Below are 19342 nucleotides of genomic sequence, written 5' to 3'. Positions count from 1 at the left end.
GTACGGTTAATGCCAGCAACGCAAGGTTTTTTCCTGCAGCACGCTGCAGGGCACGCCAGCTTGCACACCTCCGGAGGGAAGAACATACTAACGCTGCGTGGGCAAGATGAGGTTGACCAACCATTTCTCCCCGTGCAGCTTCTGGTTTGCACCTTAACACCGATTTCAAGGGTGGAACAAGTTGCTTTGCTATCTAAATGCGAAGCTCGGGACCCGTGCCTATGACACAATGTTTCCAGCAGCCAAGGGCCTTCTGCCAAACACACCTCTTGGCTCTTCTATGTCTCTGCTATTATTTATTGTTTAACCCCGTAATTATATTGGCTAACTCTGGAAAGGCATCTCAAGATGCAGCTTGTTGGGAAGATACCACCAAATTAAGCACTATCAGCTCCGGTTCAGATGCTGACCTCCTCAGTCCTCCTCCTCTCCCGGCTTGCACCCAGTGTCCTTGCCACTGGGAGCTCTGAAACCCCAGTTTCTTCATCGATAACCGAGCAATTGCATACAAGTTATTTGTACGGGCTGCTCTCTGCGTCTGCGATTGGTTTGGTAAGTATCGATATGACAAATCTTTTCTATTCCATTTTGCCCCAAAGTCCAGGATTTCCAGGCACAAATTATCCAGGATTTCCAGGCACAAATTACACACGAATATAACTAAATTCCTAACACTCTCTCAGACTGTAATTTCAGCTGTGTGCACGTCTCCAGCAGTGCTGGAATCATTAAGCCCCTTTTGAAATGCTTCGGGTTTGAAGCATCATGGCCTGCCACTCGTTATCCCTACAGGTGCTGCAGTTCAAATCCCGTCTTGGCCACCTCCAGCCGGATTAGATTCGATGTAGAGCCTGGGGACGCAGTAACCCTTCGAAGCTATCATCACGTGAGCCTCGAGCAGCTTGTGAATCGCACGCTCCTGCCAAGTTTCAGAGCACAGTGGCAATCGTGGCTGGGTGTTTAACTCCTTAGGGGAGGTTTCAAGTTGAACTTGCGCTTCTGGAAGAATGTAATTTTAAAAGCCTGACACTGATGAAACCTTGCCTTTGCTTACTAGGAGGCTACGTCTTGGCATACACTGGACACTCAAAAGAGTAACAAACAATTATGGTATGGCACATAGCTCAAGACAAAAAGAAAAAAAGCCCAATAGTATATTTGAATCTCCAGTTTCGTAGGAAGAGGTTAATTAGGGCACAAAAGGAAATCTTTAGCCTTCGTTTCCATTCCAAATTCCTTTAAGGATATCTGCACCATCACTCCTATTTATAATGGTTCATTATCAAATGACAACACAATCCAGTTGAAGATTCAGGACTCAGCGCTCTCGATCTGGACATGTGAGCTTGGGCAATCCCTTACACCTCTCTACCTCGCTTTTGTAATAAAGGTTAATGACATGTATCCTGCTTGGTGCAACACTAGATTAAAAATCTGTGGAAACTGCAAGAGCTAGTTAGGAAGCTTTGTGCTAAAAACTTTTCCAATCAAGCCTTTATTTTTTAATATGCACATCTGCGTGCATAAAATCACTCACAGCCATGCGGCTCTTACCCACACTGATCAAACGTGGATGTGAAGGTGTATATGCAAATCCCCATGTTAGGGTATGCAAGAATTGCGTATGCAAATATTTGTCCATGCAAGCGACGGCACACTGCAGCTGCACGCACAACGGCCTATGAACGCACACAAACCCGAAGTGTATATGTGGTTTTCTACGTATTGAGCTTCAGAGTAAGAATTTTTACCCAGCGTAAACGCCTGCGAACAGCTGGTTGTAGCAGCCCTTTGCCAAGCCTCCAGCTGTGCTGCTGGGGCTGCTGCTGGCGAGGCTGCCGCAGCAACTGGGGAGAACTGAAGACGGCATTCTCAAGACAGGACGGGTAGATAAGACATTTAAATGAACTAATCTGTAGGGAGTTGCACCGAGTTCACATTAGTCAGTTGGGTGGGGATGTCAATGTCTGGCCAACACGATAAGTGGATCCCCCCACCTCCTACACACATGGTATTATTCAGACATCACCTGATCCTCCCTGGTGACTACAAAGCCACCCAGCAGCTGAACCCTCTGCCTTTGTTCCTGGGAAACACAGGAAGCACTGGACTACCAGCTCTGCAGCACCATTAGCATACTTTCCAGATAAACACTTTTCAAAAGACATCCATCCATCTTGAAGCCTCGCTATCTTAAGTGCACATCTGCAGTGCTTCAGCCAGATGGTCAAAAGTTGGGTCATCAGGAGGGCTTTATAAACACCAAGAATTAAAGACCATCTCTATAACCACTAGATGTTTTCTCACATCCTGCAGTACCGTCTGTGCTATTAAATAGGTATTAGGAGGTGGCTCGAGAATGCATTTCAAAGATGAGCTGCTTCATGCCAAGCTTCTATTTGCCATCTCCTGAAATCCATGAGGTTATCCACCTCGCCAGTGCGGGAAGGGCTTTGGGAGAGCGGATGATTCACCGCAGCAGCTCGGGTGTGTACGCAAGCTCAGCTTCTACATCAAACAGAACCAGCAATCCCACTTCCCCCCTTGCGTCGCTCTAGCAATTCCCAGCTAAGATTCTTAAGATATCCCAAGTTTTGCATCATACATGGCAGCAGGCACATGCTCACCTCACTGATGAAAGTGAGTATTATCCCTGCTCAGAGGGGGAAAAGCTGGCGATGAATTCCAGGCCTCCTATCCAAAGTCTGGACTCGTAGCTACAAGACCACGGCAGCCTGGCACACCCCCCCGGGCTCCGCAAACACGGGGGAACCTGAACAAAACCAATCCGGGATTGCAAGCACCAACAGACCCGCATTTGTATCAGAAGAACGTTATGGAAGGTGTCGTTACAAATCAGTACTAACACTCAGTAGATTATATTTTGTTTTGTTAGATCACGGGATTTTTAATATTTCTTTTGATCAGGCTTACAGTGTTCGAAACACTTCTAACCGTAAACTCTGTTGCCAAGTTCAACTGTTGACTTCTTTCTGCATGCTGCATTTAACTTAATGAGCGTCTATCCATGAAGAAATATAAAATTCACTAAAAATTGTAGTTAATAATTAATTTTCAAGGCTACAGTTTCTTTTTATGCTGGGTCAGATTCCTGCAGCCTGCAAGATAAATTCTATGGGCAAGATTCAGCTCTGCCACCTCCAGTACTGTGGATAGCCTCAAAATTGCCTTTCTACACACATTATTTTTAGACAAAAAACCATCAAAATTCAAGATCACTCTTAAAGCTTCTGAATATTCACTAACCAGCACAAGTAAAATTGTCCAGGATTCTTCTGATACCATAGTGCTTAAAATATCTTTAAAGCACTGTACAAGCAGCACGGGATGCAACTCACAAGCTGATGGGGAATATAATTTTAGTGTCCTAAATTCCCTTTTTTTTTTTTTTTTTTAATGTTCTGTGGTGTTGGAACAACCCACAAATGCTAAATGGCACAGGCAATTTTTAAATTTTTTTTTTTTTTTTTTTACTATTGCCAAAAGGCAGAAATCCAAGAGTTTTCTAAAGATACTCTGTTGGGAGTCAGAGCAAAGGTGAAGCGTATTTGAGGTGTATTCTGTCATTACAGTATGATTTGGAGCACGTTATGCTTCCTACCCTCAAGTACTAAAAAAGGGTATAAATTGCAGTTGAACAATGGTACCGCGTAACAGCCCATAGAAAAGACGTGCACCATCTTTGTCATTATCGAAGATGTTAGAGTGCCACCTTCAGTCTGAGAAAGGGGGGAGAAAATCCCTTTTCAATCTAACCAAGACGTAAGTCGGCTTTCCAGGAGAATCTGGTAGCTGCAGACATTAAGCAACCACAGGTTCCCATTCACCCGCTGCAGAAATACAAAATAAACCATCACCTCCAACAGGTGAGTCTCAGTCTTTGGAACCACTGACATGTTTAAGGCTTTCTTTTTCCCTGTCCTTCTAGATTCATGGGACGAAGACAGAAGGCTTGAGTAGAAGATGAACCATGCCCCAAGTTACTCCTGGATACACCTTAGGCAGAAAAAAGGATTTCTGACTCTTACAGAAGTATTTAAAACAAGTCTGGTAGAGAAATACATTAATCATGTTTTACATTCGGATTTTCCAGGGTTGAAAAAAATGTTTTTAACGTTAAAGGACGATAGAAAGAAATTGCGTCTGATTTTCAGAGTAAGCTTTGGCAGACCAGTCCTACGGAATATGTCAACTGCAAAACGCTGCTGAGATCTACGGTGTCAGGGCAGCAGCAGCCCGAGCTGCTCCGGTCAAGCCTGTGCCGGGTCGTGGCAGACCACTGATGTGCAAAGCAAATTTACTTCCTATTCCATGGCTCGTACGGTTACACCGCGCTTTCAACAGCATTGCAGCGAGACCCTGCTGATAGTTCTCGATTCCAAACTGGCTCATGAAATGCAAAAAACCACCAACTACAAGACATACTCCAAACCTCTACCTAGAGCATATAGTTATATGAAATTGCATCTGCATGAGACACTTGGTCTCTGCATAATTGATCCATATTCCCATTCAGCACATAGAAGTGTCAGCAAAGGCTGATTACTATGAAAGGAAATTCTGGTAAAAGTTCTCCAGTTTTTGCGTTTATTGCAAACATATTCAGTGCCTGGATTTTGATTCTTATCTAATTTGAGCTGTTAATCTGAAATAATAATTTGTTAATAAATTGTCATTAATTGCAACTTTTTTTTTTAAATTAGTTTTAACACAACACAAAATCATCTTTTACAAGCAGAAACATTTTAAAGAGTACAGCACTTCCCCCTGAAGTAATGCTTGCTGCAGTGGGATAAATAAAGGGAGCAATATAATCAGCCAGACTAGAAAGCAGCAGTGATGTACCCGGTTATCTCGCTGTGCTAATCCTCTATCAGGTGACTGCTCACAAGATTTCTTTAAGCCCTCATTACAGAGGCAGAAATCCAGAACTAGGACATACACTTTAGTGACCCCGAAGTAACATGTTTAACCTCTGAGAGATGTTGGTGGGATTTACATGCTGACCAGGCCACGACAAATCGCCCGCTTGAAGGTGGGTCGTACCTCCGTAGCACAAAAGCTAGAGACAAGTAAGACAAGTCTTCTGCTATCTAGTCATCTGAAGGCAAATAAAGAAGTAACTAATTGAAATTTTACAAATCAGAAGCAGCTTTTGCTAACCATCCAGAAGACACACAAATTAGTAATTGGGGTTTAGGATCTAAGTCCAGAAGCTTTGAACCTGCAGCTTGGCAGAGACAAGGCTTTTAATTCTCTCATTAAAAGGCCTTACAATTGAGTAGATATTAATTTTAGGTTTTTACAATAATAAGCTAAAATCACATGACAACAAATCCTACAAGTCAGTTTAAGATATTTACACTGGGACAGGTTATAACCTGTTTGTTACACTTCAGACACTTCCACCAGCTTGAAAATATTCTCCCTTAAACTGAACTTTTCGAAACAGAATAGCTTCTCTTCACCCGATCTAAAACCACAGAGACTACCTAGCTGTCACCGCTCACTGCCACCTACTTCGGCGGACGCAGCGGAGCGTTTTAGAGGCTGAGAAGCTGCAGGTACGCAGACGCAAATCTCCGTGTGACTGCGGTGCTGCAGCACACGGCGGCTCCCAGGAGTGCCCCTGCCTGCACCGGCCATCTGCAGCACGCTGCAACGTGCTGCCATCAACGCCGTGTCTTTTATCGAGTTACATTGCCAAGTACATCGTAAGTATATTACATTTAGAAGATGCTTCTAAAAGAAAGTTGTTGGATTAAGCCTCTTATTGTAGAGAAAGTCTTACTCCAGGTTTTTGCTTACAAAATAAATAAAATGCAGAGTACTGTATTTACCAAACACGCCAGTAGGTTGGTCTAATCGAGAAAAAAACAAAAAGGCAAAACTCCAAACTCACCTTGATCATTTCTGCCACGTAACTTTCTGGTCCCGTGTATTCTGTTGAATCTTTTACTTTCACTAACACAATAAAGCACAAATAATGCCACATATTGTGCTCTTCTTTAATGTGCTCTTCAAACGTGACTGTCTTGTTATCAAACTTATCTCTTTCCAAACCTGCAAGAGTGACACATACAGAACCCTTAGCATTTACGAACTGGTACAAAGGAAACGAGCTCTAAAAACAAAACGTGTTTCTACAGTCTGCTGCACTTCTTAACAGTCGCAATCATTCTCAAACGAACACTGAATAACGGGGATAAACTCTCTAACAAATGGCCACAATGCAGTGAGAAGAGGAAAGGCAGCATAACAAGTACTGCTCACACTTCTTATACATAACAGAAAACTTTTGGGTAAAGAAAGTGTCTTCACTTTGTTGGATTTCATAACCCATCTCCTATTTTTAGGCGAAATGATACCAAATGCAACATTTGCTTTGCAGCAAACTTCCAAAGGTTACTTCTGCCAGTCTGTGTGTTACGCAACTTCTGCACGACCATCTCCTTTAACCGCACCGGCCTCAAAGGCTCGGCAGCTTAATTCCCAATCTGCTGATGGGAAAAACTTTCACAGGCACTACTCAACACTCTGCAGCCTTGGAAAAAACGACTGTTTATAAAAATCTCTCCCATTCCAATAGGAAACTATTCTTTGAAGCACAGGAGAAACAGAAACTAAGGATTTGAGGAAAAAAGGGTATACTGAGCACACGCTCCCCATCTCTTGCTGCTGCCAAGCTCCTACGCACGTGGTACCCGCGAATACCAACTAGCTGAGGAATGCAAGGTAGGAACAGCCAGTAGTTCAAGACTCCTGTTTCCTGCTAGTTTGCAGCTACCTCTGACTTTGACAGAGTAACTCCTTCTTCTTAAAGGGTGTTTCTACACTTACCACAAATAAAGCAAGTCGTTTTTAAAATCTCTTCTTTCTTCTGTTTTTCACTCCTTAAATCAGCAAAAGTGTCAATGATCACACCAAAAATCAGGTTAAGGACAATAATGATGACCATGAAGAAGAATAACAGATCATATATCACTCTAGCAGCAAAGAGAGGCTCCTGCAAGATAGATATTTTAATAATTAGCAACCCAAGTACGTGCACATCTTAACCCTTACCATGCCCTCCTCGGTCCAGCAACAGAGTAGGCTGCCCCACAACCCTTCCCTTTAGACTCTCCATTTCTGATGCTCTCCAGCGATAACTTGCAACTCAAAACGTTAAGTGAAACTAAAATGCAAGATTACTGACAGAAAAGCCAAATTAGTCAGCTAGCAGTATGCAGTCTCTAGAGAGCAGCTCTTTCTGCTCACTGTGTCCCAGTCTGGCCTCTTCTCTCTCACACACGCTGAAATTTGTTCTCTCCTCACCCCCGCCCTGCGAGCCCATCCAAATTATATCCTTAATATTAATCTGCTTATATAGCGATATAGTATCAGTGTTGACTATGAAGTCTTTTACTGGAATTTAATAGGATTCATTTCATTTATGCTAACAGCCATGTATGTGGACTTTAAGTTGGACTTCCCAGCACCCATTTCATATTTATTGCAGGCCTGAATACCCTAACAACCACCCCCGTTTTTCAGAATCATCCTGCCAGTTGGGTGCCAAACTTTCATTAAGAATTATGTAACTTTTAAACCATCATAAGATGAAAATAAGGCTGTTAGAAAACACTTTGAAATTGCAGACGATACAGAAAAGCATTCACTCTGACCAAGACTGCTCCTTTGCTCCCTAACGTGGTTTTGGGGACTGACCAGAGTGGGGACAGCCTGAGACTCAAATGGGCACAAACAGCTAAAAAGGCAGTTACGCAGGCAGCTCTGGGAATCATGAAAAATTCCTGCTGCTTTGACTGCTCCTCGCTCTCTGATGACGGCTCCAAACAACACCCTTCCTTCCTTCGCAGCTCCAGCCCGTCTTGGTCCCTGTCCTTGGATCCATTCCCTGTTTTACACATCTCACCTTTCCCTAGGGATGCTCTCCACAGAAACTCACGCCACTAGCATGGTATCAGCTACCGCTGCATTTCCATTCTGCTACCTCACTCTTTCACTAGCTTGTACTTATCTTATGTCTTCAGACCCTGAACTCCCAAAGCACTGGCTGTTGGCTACACCATTTCTGCTCTTTCGGGCCCCATTCTGGACAGCCCTCAAGCTATAAAAGCCCTAAAAAAAGGATGGGTAGACGCTTGTTTGAACTGGCTGCTGTTTAACCTGATCCTACAGAGATTTAACTGTATTACACAGAGAGAAAGCGTGGTCCCTTCCAGTCGCACTGTATCCTACATCTGTTGAAAGGGAGCGTATACACATTTTCCCCAGCAGAACTAGAGCCCCAGCCCTACATGGTTATCACTCTTCCGCCCCCATTCAGTGATAATTTACCTCTTTGGATGGTTTCCTGAGCACATCACCTACTCCACCCCCACTCCTGAGCCCGTGACTCAGTACAGTAACAATGCACATCAGTAACGTCTCGCACGTATGCTCTTTATTCTCTTCCTCCATTTCTTCAGCAATCAGTTCTATTAACACAGCAAGCAAAGACACGTTTCAAAGGCAAGAAGATCAGTTTTAAATAATTCTCTCCATTCTCTCCCGGTTATGCTCTCCCTCCCCCTTGCGCAAACTGCCCCATTTCCAGCCAGCGTTGCAAACCTCCGCAGCCCTTGCAAAGAGCCGGCCATCGGAGCGGGTCTCTGCTCTGGCTCCAGCCTGCCCTCCTCTCCCCACAGGCAGAGCTTTCTTTTGTGCTTGAGCTGCTATCTTTGACTTGGTTACAGCTCTCTTTCCATTTCTGTTAGCATGCACCGCTCAGTCACCAGATGCCTGTTTATACAGAATCGTAGCTTTTTGACAGCTCAGAGGACAAAGTGTTGCCTCTTACACTCTCCCTTGGTGCCTAACAGATTGCACAGCCTTTGGGCTGCACTCAAAATGGCAACTTCGACTTGTCTTTTTCAAATGGCTAAAATATCACTGCTTATGGAAACAGCATTTTACTAAAAAAGCAACACACTTTTTTTGACCCTCTCTTCATCTGGCTGAAGCCTCCTACTTCACTGTTTCAGTTGCAGAACTGTTAGAATTAATTACCTAATCTCGTATACTCTCCCTGTACCCACTGAAAGTCTCATGACTTTCATTTCGTCATAAAAACGCTCATGAGCGGATCCCACCTCCCCACAGATAACCTTAGAAAGGCCCAAAGCCCCGTGCAACGCAGAAATATCCAAAACGCAAGATGGTAGAGAAATGGCCAAAGAGTTGGGCATCATTAATATCCCTGGCCACATAAGACCCTGATATCAGGTTGATTATTTATGATATAAAAACATCTCTGGAGTTTTCCTTTCTGCAACCAGAGCGTATGAAGGCAAAGCAGTACACTCCTCCTAGAGCTGAATAAAGCAGCTATTCTTGTAGCGGTGTGGAAGCTTAGCATATCAGGGAGGACACTTGAGCAAAACAGAGCCATCTCCTCTTGTGAGTGTGGGCTTGTGGCCATTATAGACCTTTGAAACATTTGACCATATAAGAGCTCCACTTCTAAGAGAAATAGTGATGTTCTGTCTGGCTCTCACAGCCAGCATCATAAATCTCCGATAAGTAAACTACATTTGCTAGAAAATAAACCTGCAACATTTCAATACCCAATCTGAGGCTGGCGATTATGCTACAAGTAATATCTCACATGCACTTCTTTGATCTCAAAACCCCCCAAACCTACCCTGTCTACTTAATCCATTGACTACTTCCTGCCATGATATGAAAAACAGTTTCCTTAGTTAGCTAGATAGAATAATGCTGACAATAAACAATGTTCTGCTCCATATTTCACAGTGTATTATCCTCTGAGATCACATTTAAAATAATAAGCTTTGTTTTAAAATAATAAACTTTGCAAAGAGGTAAACTGCATCACTTCCTTCTCAAGTGGACAGGGTAGCAAATTAAAGAATATGACTGTTTGATCAAAGTATGGTTTAGTTCTAAGTTTCTCTAGTTTCATCACTTCATGTAACAAATGGCATGTATGCTGTTGGCCTAATTTAATCCCTTTTCAAGTTAGATAGTCTCATGATAGCTTTGTTCCCAAGTTTATTACAAAGGATTTTTTAAGAAATTATTTTTCTTTTTTAGTTTAAGGTGCTTAACTAGAAAGTGTGACAACTGAGGGTGTGAGTTATGAATTCAACAGCAGATACTTACGGTCTGAAGGAATGATTGAAGAACAGTTTTCACTGCTACCTGCTTTGCATACATCTGAATAGAGAAACTCTCCGGTCATGGTCTCACCTGCTTCTGTGCGATCTAAAAACAGAAGGTGATTAATCAAATGGATAGTTTAACGTTTTGTATGTTTTGCAAGATTGCTTCTCGGATATTAAGGTACCCCATCGTACTGAGTGTGCAATTGCTAGGCAGATTTAGGATGGCATATTATCCTGGAGTTTAGAAGGGCACGGTACTTTCTGATTTACACATTCAATGACTTTAAATTCAAAAATAAAATTCTTATTTCTATGAATTAAAGACCAACATTGTGCATTTATTTTCCATCAGCTCCAAAGCTGAGAGAGTAATTGAAATTGTTCCAAAAATACCATGTTCTAGTGCACAGTGGATTTCCAAGGTGCCTTGAAAACTTGCTTTTCAATGCCTTGCAAGTATCAAAACAAAGCTACTGCCACGTAGTAAGACATCTTCGGCATTTCGCCAGCTGCACGGAAACGTGAAATAATAGGGTCAGTGAGGTTTGGGTCTCTCACAGGGTTGGCAGTAAAATTAGAAAAAATAGTGGGAACATCAAATAATACTTGTCTGAATAGCTCAAGTGTCAGAGGAAAAAACCAAGGCAAAACCCAAACCTCTGCTCTAACAAATTTCATTTCTGTGCTTCCCACCCACTGAGTTAGTTGCTTGATGCTGCAGGGTGGGGAAAACACGCCCAAATTTCACCTTACAATAAGCAACGTAAGGTCAGCACAGAGAAGTCTACTGCGGAATTTAAACCGTAGCAAGTATTTGAGGGAGGTTAATACAGTCTATCAAAGCCATGAGCAAACCAGAGTTAGAGAGATAAACCTCTGCTTCACAGGAGCATCTCTTTGATGCCCTTCGTTTCCAGTCAGTCTGTTTTTTCAGATAAAATATTAATTTTTGTTATGTTGAAACTAAACCCCGCCATTAAAAGCCAATATAAGCATTCAATATCTGGCGAATCGAGGCAGAACTGAATTCTCCCAGTGCAGAGCCTTCTCGGTGATGGCCTACCTAAAGTCTGCTTGTAATTAAACTGGGGGAGGGAGTAGGTGTATCTCAATTAGATAATCTCAACTGTTTTAGCAAACAGTGAGAAGAGAAAGCTCAACCGTGTGCAGAAGAGCCCAAGTGCTATCTCCAGGGGTTCCTCCTCCCCATCCCTCTTTATGCTGCAGCAGATTGCAGTGTTTTGTAAGAATACTGGGGTATCCATTTGCCCCAATCAGTTTGGGTTTTTTTTTCATTTTATTTCCTATTTAAACAGTGTCCTTTGTAAGAAAGAAATTGTCAAACCGGTGAGGTAATTGGTATGTCTTGCAAAAGGCGGAAGACACTCAGCACGCCCTGGGGAACAAAAGCCCATTACTTTCTTCAACACAAACCGTCGCCGGTTTGAGTCGCCGGAGATGAGTCGCCGGTACCAACCTGGCAGTAACGTTTCGTTAGGGAGCTTGTCCACTTCCAGGATGAAGTCATCTTTGAAGAAGAGGTACCCCACGATGGAGAACAGGTAGACCAAAATGAGAGCGAGAACAGCAGTCAGGATGATGGAACGTCCATTGCGAGTGACGCTCTTGATGACGTTCAGCAAGGTCTCTTCTCGGTACACCAAGTCAAAGAGCTGGGGGACAACGAACAAAAGCAAAGGCTGTTTCTCACATGTACTGCCAGTGCCACTGGCGGCATGCTACATGTTGGCATCACCTGGGGCAGCATGTTAACAATATCAATCTGATGTTTTAAAAAGCATCTAAAGTACTTTTTTTTGGCCTTTTTATAGTTATCTGAAATTTAATGTATTGGCAAAGAAAAATACAGCAGAAGGTGAGGAAGATGGGGTTCCCTCACCCCCACTGTACCAGTCTCATGCCGCGCGCTTTGGAACATGAAGAACAGAGGCAGCTGTACCCTCCTCTTCATCTGCACTTGACGGACTCCAGTCCTGAGCGGCAGCTGGGGAAGAAGCCCCTACCTGGTGTGAGGGCAGGTATTCTTGCTTAAGTGCTAGATATACAGCGCGTGCTTTAAACATAAAGCTGCTAACACATACTGTTGTATCTTTTTTTAGTACTGTCTGCCTCATCACAAACTCAAAATAGCTCATTTCAAAATGCAATTAGCTATTTTCTTTAAGTCTTAGTTTATTGAGTGTATAATTAAGTGCGCAGTATTTTTTGCCCAAATTCCTTTTTTAAATTTCTTTACAGATGTTTTCTTCATTTTTCACTCCTCTGGGTCTGTGACCATTCGCCAGCACAGCCCGGGCAGGTTGCTGGCTATGCTGGTTGACAGTGAGAGGACAGGTATTTGTTAAATTGGACCTACATGAATACAGAAAATAACCAATTCAGTTTCTAGAGGGTGTAGCAAGCATCCGACAAAGGGACAAAAATAGAGTGTTCTGAATAGCATTTAAGGTTTGCTTTAAAAGTGACACATTTTCTCCACCAACACTAGATACACTCCTTCAGTGCTTATTCTTCTAAGTATTGTGCTGTGCAAGATGAAAAACCACGTATGCCAGGCATCCCTGTCAGTCGTGCGAGGTCTGGAGTCTAGCTACAGCTAAGGAGACACTCCAAAGTTAACCAACTGCTCAAAAAGCATGGACATGATGTTATAGTTACTGACAATAACAGAGTAAAGCATCTTAAAGACTGTGTGCCGCTTACTCCTAGCATGGTAACTCCAGAAGCGCCTACTGTTCAGCTAACATTTCTATGACTAGATTTTTCAATGATTTTTTTTTTCCTCATCTAAGAGCTTATATGACCTTAAGAAGCCGTAAACCTTCACCAGGTATTGATATTACTTGGAGTCACGACATTTTAAATTATTTTATCTTCGAAGTCAGAGCAGGGTCGCAAGCAATACATGTAACCTAGAAAACCTGTACCTTCGAAGTCGAGGAGTAACACAGAGAGAAATGCTAAAAACCTTCATTGCAACTGCATGCACATTTACCTAAATTTAACTTTGAACACGTCTTGTATAATACACTTGAGAAGAACAAAAAAGTCTCCACTTGTCCGTACAAATCGGGAGGAGGAGATGTGGCAGGAGCCCCGTAGCCTCCCACCGTAACTTCTCCCAAGCAAACTCTCCCGCGTGTAGTTCCCAAAAGAGTGCCTGTACAACAGTTTCCCAGTAGCAAAACAGAAAGCAAGTGTGTATGGCACATCTAGATATGCCCAAGACAGGACTTTACAAACACGCAGACAGAACAACATTCTGAGGGTGAAGTGGATACCTACCAACAAACTATAAAAGAATTCATGTACGAAGAGCCCCAGAGCGCAAATCAGAAGGTACAGCAGATGATAAAGAAACTCTACATCCATGATCATTGCCTTGTATCCTCTAGTGAAGGTTCCACAGTTACCCACAAAGCTCATCAGAAAAATGATTTTATTACAAACCTAAGGGAAGATTAACCATGAATTAGTTACAACGTGGGGCTTTCAAGGAAAAAAAGGCAGTTTTTCAAAGCTGGAGATAACTTGGCTCCATGATGATATCAATAACCGCGCTGAACTGGCTGTTACACAACAGCGTTTTACACGTCAGTTGAAACCTGCTTTCTGTTGCATTTTGTGCACAGCTGAGACAGTGAGCCAAAACTAAAACCGCACACGTCTAATAAAACGTGTGCACTGACTCCTGTCTCCAGCTTGTTGTCGAAGGGCATCAAGACTAAGATTTAAAGAAGAAAGTGAAAACAGTCCCTGGTGTGAGATGTGAACCTTCCTTAAAACCCCACCCTGTTCTAAGCATGGCACTTTCTGCCGTCAAATAACTCTCCAGCCTACAGCAACCCTTAACGTTTCCGAAATACCCCCTATTCCTTGCTAATAAGCAAGCTTTCCCTCAAAAATTCACTCTTGGATCACGCACCCAGTGATCCTCCTGTGTAGCACCAGCGTCAACGCCAGAAGGAAAGCTGCCTGCAACTTACCTGGAACCTGCTAAATGCTGCAATTACCACCACCCACCCACCACCACCCTCACAATGCAACCCTGACTCCGTAGTACACGGCACTCGCTGGCGTATTTTGAAGACAAGGAGCGCTATTAAATGATGCACTTGAAAGCTGGGCACTTTGGAATAAAGACAAGGACTTTGAGAAGACGCATCTTTGCACAGCTCCTGCTGACTCAGTCAGAGAGAAACCCTTTTGGCTTACTTGCCCCAAGAGACCACAAGTATCCGGGTTTGAGCGTTAATGAAGTGCTCTGGTGGCTCAGCTTACATGCTCAGTCCACACATCACTGTAGCAAAACTGCTTAGTGTCAGCTTTTGGCTGGCAGGTAGACTGCAGACAGACATTTGGGAAATGCACTGCTTAGTGAATCTTACACAACCCCCAATATACTGTAGCTTAGTCACTGCATGGGAGACAGGTTTGAGCGAATAACCGCGTACTTTATGGGTGGAGTGGGAGCTGTTTCTAGACTGTGGCAAAACTGAGCGAAGCCTTAGAGGTCTCCAGCCTGGGGAACCAGGATTAAATGAACAGCAGCAAAGCACTTCTGCTAGAAAGAGTCCAAAGAGGGAATTACTCCTCCCACCAGTTCCACCACTATGTCCCAAGCTATTTTTGCCTGACGTCTTCACGAGCAGGTAGGAAACCCTTACATAAGATGCAAGAGTACTTCAAAAAAGCCCACTCCACACTTACATTGAATGCACCCAGAAGAAATAAAGTAGGTTGTAAACCAACGGAGAATATTAGTCGTAATATTGTGGAAGCGATTAAGGCTCGGATGCCGTGGGGCTTTGGGAGGGCTATAACGATGGCCAGAGATATCAGCATAGCTGTCCACAGCAAGCCTGACAAGTGGGGCTCCAGTGTACCTAGGGCGAAGCAGAAAAAACAAAACCCATTTCAATACTTTGTATAACCAAACAAAACAAAACCAAAATACCCAAATAAATGCCATTTTATCTTATCTTTGGTGGAGTATCATTAAGCCTCGCATTTGGACGTTACTGATTTCAAAGCACTAAATGGAACATCTGAGCCCAATGCCTTCAGCAGATTTTAATTACAAACTTGTTACTAAAGCATTATGTAAATGATAAGCACCAGTATTATAGGATTCTTCATTTCATGTTCATTACTTATACGCCTTGAATGCTGAAGAGGAGAGGCTTTTTGCTAATGCGTTCTGTAGAGGCATTGAACGGGTAGGTGAGGACAGACAACACACTCCTCCAGGTCCAGATCCACAGCAGATTCTCCTATTATGCTTTTGGTCAAAAACCTCGTACCAGTTTTTGTCATCTCTTGCTATTTCTGGTTCTATTCAGACTGTCCCATGAGACTGTCTGCTTACATAACATCAGCCTGTGTTGCTAAAAATACACTTCTCTGAAAGAGCCATAAAAAATACTCAGCTGAAAATACCGTTTACCCTGGGTTTATGCAGAATATAAAAGACATCTTTTTCTTAAAACTGACAAAACCAAAATGCTTTTCTTCAAGCAAGTGGTACCTCAACAGACAAAAAAGGCAAGGCCCCCGAGATTTCATGGCACTCTGCAGCCCTCCTGCAAGAACGTACTCAGAGGACTGTTGTGTTATTGGCAAGATTTTCACCGAGGGCTTTTTCCTCCCCCCCGCCCAAACTCAGAAGGCTTAGGAAATATTACTCTCATCTGACTACCATGAGCAGCCATTTAATTTTGTTCCAAATCACTGTAGATTAATAAAGACAGCAGAGGATAGATGGAAATTAAAACTTAATAAGCGTAAAGTTGAACAGATGTTTCTGCTGTCTGAAGGGAGTTTGGGATCCCAGAGCAACGCAGCCACTGCTACTTGAGCTGTCAAACAGCGAAAGGTGCAGAGCTTGAATCAGAGTCACCCGAGTGGGAATGATAAAAAGCACAGAGAGGGGAGAGAGAAAAAAAACGTGCAGAAGCACATTTAGGAATGACTTGGGAATTGCTGTGAGAGGCAGATCCTGATGGATCCTGCCTGCACCTGCACAGGTGTCTGAACATCCCAGCTATTACAAAGCCATCCACGGCACAGGGATAGATTTGCTTTCACAAGTTTCAGCGGTTCCCAGCAGGTCTGCAAAAATAACTAGAGTTAATGAAGTCCTCAACTGTTGCCTCTAACACCTCCCTTGGAAAGGCCCGACACCACAGGCTGCTCATCAGCACGAGGAGCGCAACGCCGTGACGTAAAAAGACCTTAGTGGGACCCGGGTCAGGTGAGTACCCGCAGGGAAGAGCGGGGCTCTGGGCACAGGCTCGTCTCTCCTTCCTGGGGACGGCGAGAGGCTGGGAGCAGAGTCTTTGCCCTCGGCAAATGAAGCTTAGCAAGGCGGCGGTCACTTGACATCAACTGTCTGGCACCCAACCTAACGTCAAAGCCTTGCTGCGAGCACGTGGAGTCTGTGGCACGACTGCGGGCAGGAGAAACGTGCAACCGGGGGGACGCTCTCCCTGTCTCTGGAGTTCTCACCATTCCAGTATCGAATTCCGGGCATCCAGTTTTGTTTCTGCTCCTCAGGTCAGAAGTTTTACAGCTGCTACAGTCAGATCCTAATCAGCTGCTCAGTTCATTGTGTCTGAGCAATTCAAGACACTGACAACTTCCCCCAAACGGCCTGTTTTGAAGAATCTTTGTTTTTCTAATGCTAAATATAAAATACACATGTATTTATTTATTTTTCGGTTTTGATTGTAACTAGTAGAGGAAGAGATCTTATCAAACTGTTACCTGATAAATAAAGTATTTCAAATATGTAGGGTAGGGCATCTTCAAAACACCAAATGATCCCCCCCTAGTCTTGCAACTTGTAATCTCAACGAACTTGTTTAATTACCAGCTTTCCTAGCAGCCATAAATACAAACTTTTAAATTTTAACTTGTGACCTTTGAAACTAGAGACAGAAAATTCAGTTGCTCTTCGTGCTTGTTAAAGCCTTCCAAGCAACTGCTGGCCAGAATGGGATCCGGTAGCCCCACGGTCTGCTGTCACAGGGCGCGACGCAGAGGGACAGCAGCCGAAACCACAGCCTGGTGTTGCAGAAGGTGACTACACTCTTCCCCCCTCTCAGGAACACCGGATTTTGGTCTAAAATACCCTGTACCTTCTCACAGGCTTTATCAGGACACAGAATGCCTAAATGCAAGTTTTCCATGCCCACTGCCTCTACCCCACCGCCACCATAAGCTGCTGTCAAACACCACTTGCACAAAACTACGGCTCTCCTCAGTCTAAATTAACTGGTGAGCTGCAAAAAGGGTGAAGTGGCTTTTACGCCGCACACACAGAGCTCTTATGTTCAGGCTACTGCTGTCTTTGAGCTGCCTTGCCTTTGGGTTCTGTAGATAGCAACGAATGCAAGAAGGATGCAGAGGGAAGTTGAACAGGAAAAGATAAGCATCTCGCTGGCCCTGTTGCATCACGAATCTCAAAGAAGGGGAAGCAAAGGCCTGAACATCACTCTCCACCTCCAGGAGGAGGTTTTACTGCCGGGGTCCTTCTTTACTCCAGTTGACGTGGATGTGGAGAAAGCTCCTACCTAGACATGTCCTTTACTCCAGCTTTGCAAGCGATAAACACGATAGAGGCATTCACGAGAATTTGTCTCCAGATTTCCCAATTCTTGCTGACATGACGCCACCCCTTGACCTGCCCTGGGGTGCGTCTCTCAGGAGAGGCTGGATCTAAGGAAGAGCAGCTGAATCTCATCAGGACTCCACTGGGAGTATTTACTGAATTGGCTCTAAGAACCACCACTGTTGCACAAACCCACTGTTTGGATCAAAAGCGCCTTCCATGAGACCTAGCACAGCAAGATTGTGCAATCCCACGTGAACCGCACATGTTAACCCCCACGTTATGTTAGAAATGATAGCAAGCCCAGCTGCTGCCCGCTGACGGCAAGGAACCGGGGAGCAGCAGGTTGCTCCTGAGCCAGGGGACACGGCTGGCACACTCCTCCTCGCTCCTAGGGCAAGCTCTGCTCTAAGGGCTCGCAGGGATAAGGGAGTCCTGGGAGAGACAGTAACAGAGGGGAGATGGGCTCTTTCTCTGTGTCCTCCATCGATTTCTAATGGCACGAGGCAGGTCACGTCGCTCCCGTACGCCTCACCTGCCAACGCAGGGTAATCTCACTCACCCAACCCCAACGCTCAGAGGCCTCCTGAAGCGCTACGTAACCACAGAAGTTTTATGGAAAATGACATTACCAAAATGCAAGCTCAAGGAAAACAACAAATTAACATTTCTCCTATTTTTAGTGCAATACTTAGTTACAGAACTTTAAAATGAAGTAGAACAGTCAAGTAATTAAAGGTGGATGTCTGCCTGTGATAATTCTTTCCCCTAGGAAAAAGCATGGCTCTACATTTTCCTTACAAATGCCTCAAGAAAAATTAAGTCAGAGAACAGCGCAATTTAAATCAAGGCAACTGAAAAAAGCCAATTTCTGTTCTCCTGTCCCCACTGAAGCAAACAGGGATGCACAGACACAAGTGGGGGGCAGGATTTGGCTCATTATACCTTATTTGTTCACATATTTTTGTATGTTAAATATTGGTACCTCCTCGAATTCCTTTGAATGGATAGAAAAATGCTACGAGCAGGTTCATAAGGACAGCCAGGTTAAAGGAAATACTGCTCCAGAAGGACATGTTGCGAGCACACCAGTATAGGAAAGGTTGAGCTGCAAAAGAGAAAAATAATTCTTTTTAATGGTGCATTTAAAAAACAAGAGGTCTATATAAAAAAATTAATCTCCACCAAAACTTAGTTCATTTTCAGTTTGCCCAAAAGCACAGCATCAACAGTAATAATATTCACGGCTTATTCTGAAGTTTATTTCATTACTCTTCATCTGTGGGGTACTTCCAGTTTCCTAGAGAGCGCTTTAAGGCAAAGGACTCACGTTAAAAAGAAAAGTATTTTCAAATATGACTTAGGGGCAGCATGAGAACGAGTTCAGAAACGCAGAGGTCAAGGACTTCAGGTTTCCCCTAATAACATACTTTGTACTCAGCGTCGACCAAGAACAATTAGGAGGAATAAAATTTGTACACGTTAGCAACAGCAAGATTCAGCCCCATCCCTCCGA

General features: G+C 43.7%; 1 protein-coding gene across 2 annotated transcripts in view; it reads right to left on the bottom strand.

Moving 5' to 3' along the window:
- ITPR1 (inositol 1,4,5-trisphosphate receptor type 1) overlaps positions 1 to 19342 on the bottom strand; it is a 167338-nt gene that overhangs the window by 12687 nt on the left and 135309 nt on the right. For both annotated transcript variants that reach the window (XM_059823204.1, XM_059823205.1), the window contains 8 exons: positions 18812 to 18934; positions 14925 to 15100; positions 13500 to 13664; positions 11671 to 11866; positions 10192 to 10284; positions 8365 to 8504; positions 6862 to 7027; positions 5924 to 6084 (listed from right to left, as the gene is read on the bottom strand). In XM_059823204.1, coding sequence (XP_059679187.1) covers positions 5924 to 6084; positions 6862 to 7027; positions 8365 to 8504; positions 10192 to 10284; positions 11671 to 11866; positions 13500 to 13664; positions 14925 to 15100; positions 18812 to 18934 — 1220 coding nt within the window. The remainder of the gene's footprint in view (positions 1 to 5923; positions 6085 to 6861; positions 7028 to 8364; positions 8505 to 10191; positions 10285 to 11670; positions 11867 to 13499; positions 13665 to 14924; positions 15101 to 18811; positions 18935 to 19342) is intronic.

Source organism: Gavia stellata, chromosome 12, assembly GCF_030936135.1.
Source record: "Gavia stellata isolate bGavSte3 chromosome 12, bGavSte3.hap2, whole genome shotgun sequence".
NCBI classification, from domain to species: domain Eukaryota; kingdom Metazoa; phylum Chordata; class Aves; order Gaviiformes; family Gaviidae; genus Gavia; species Gavia stellata.
This window is presented reverse-complemented; position numbering and strand designations above follow the sequence as displayed.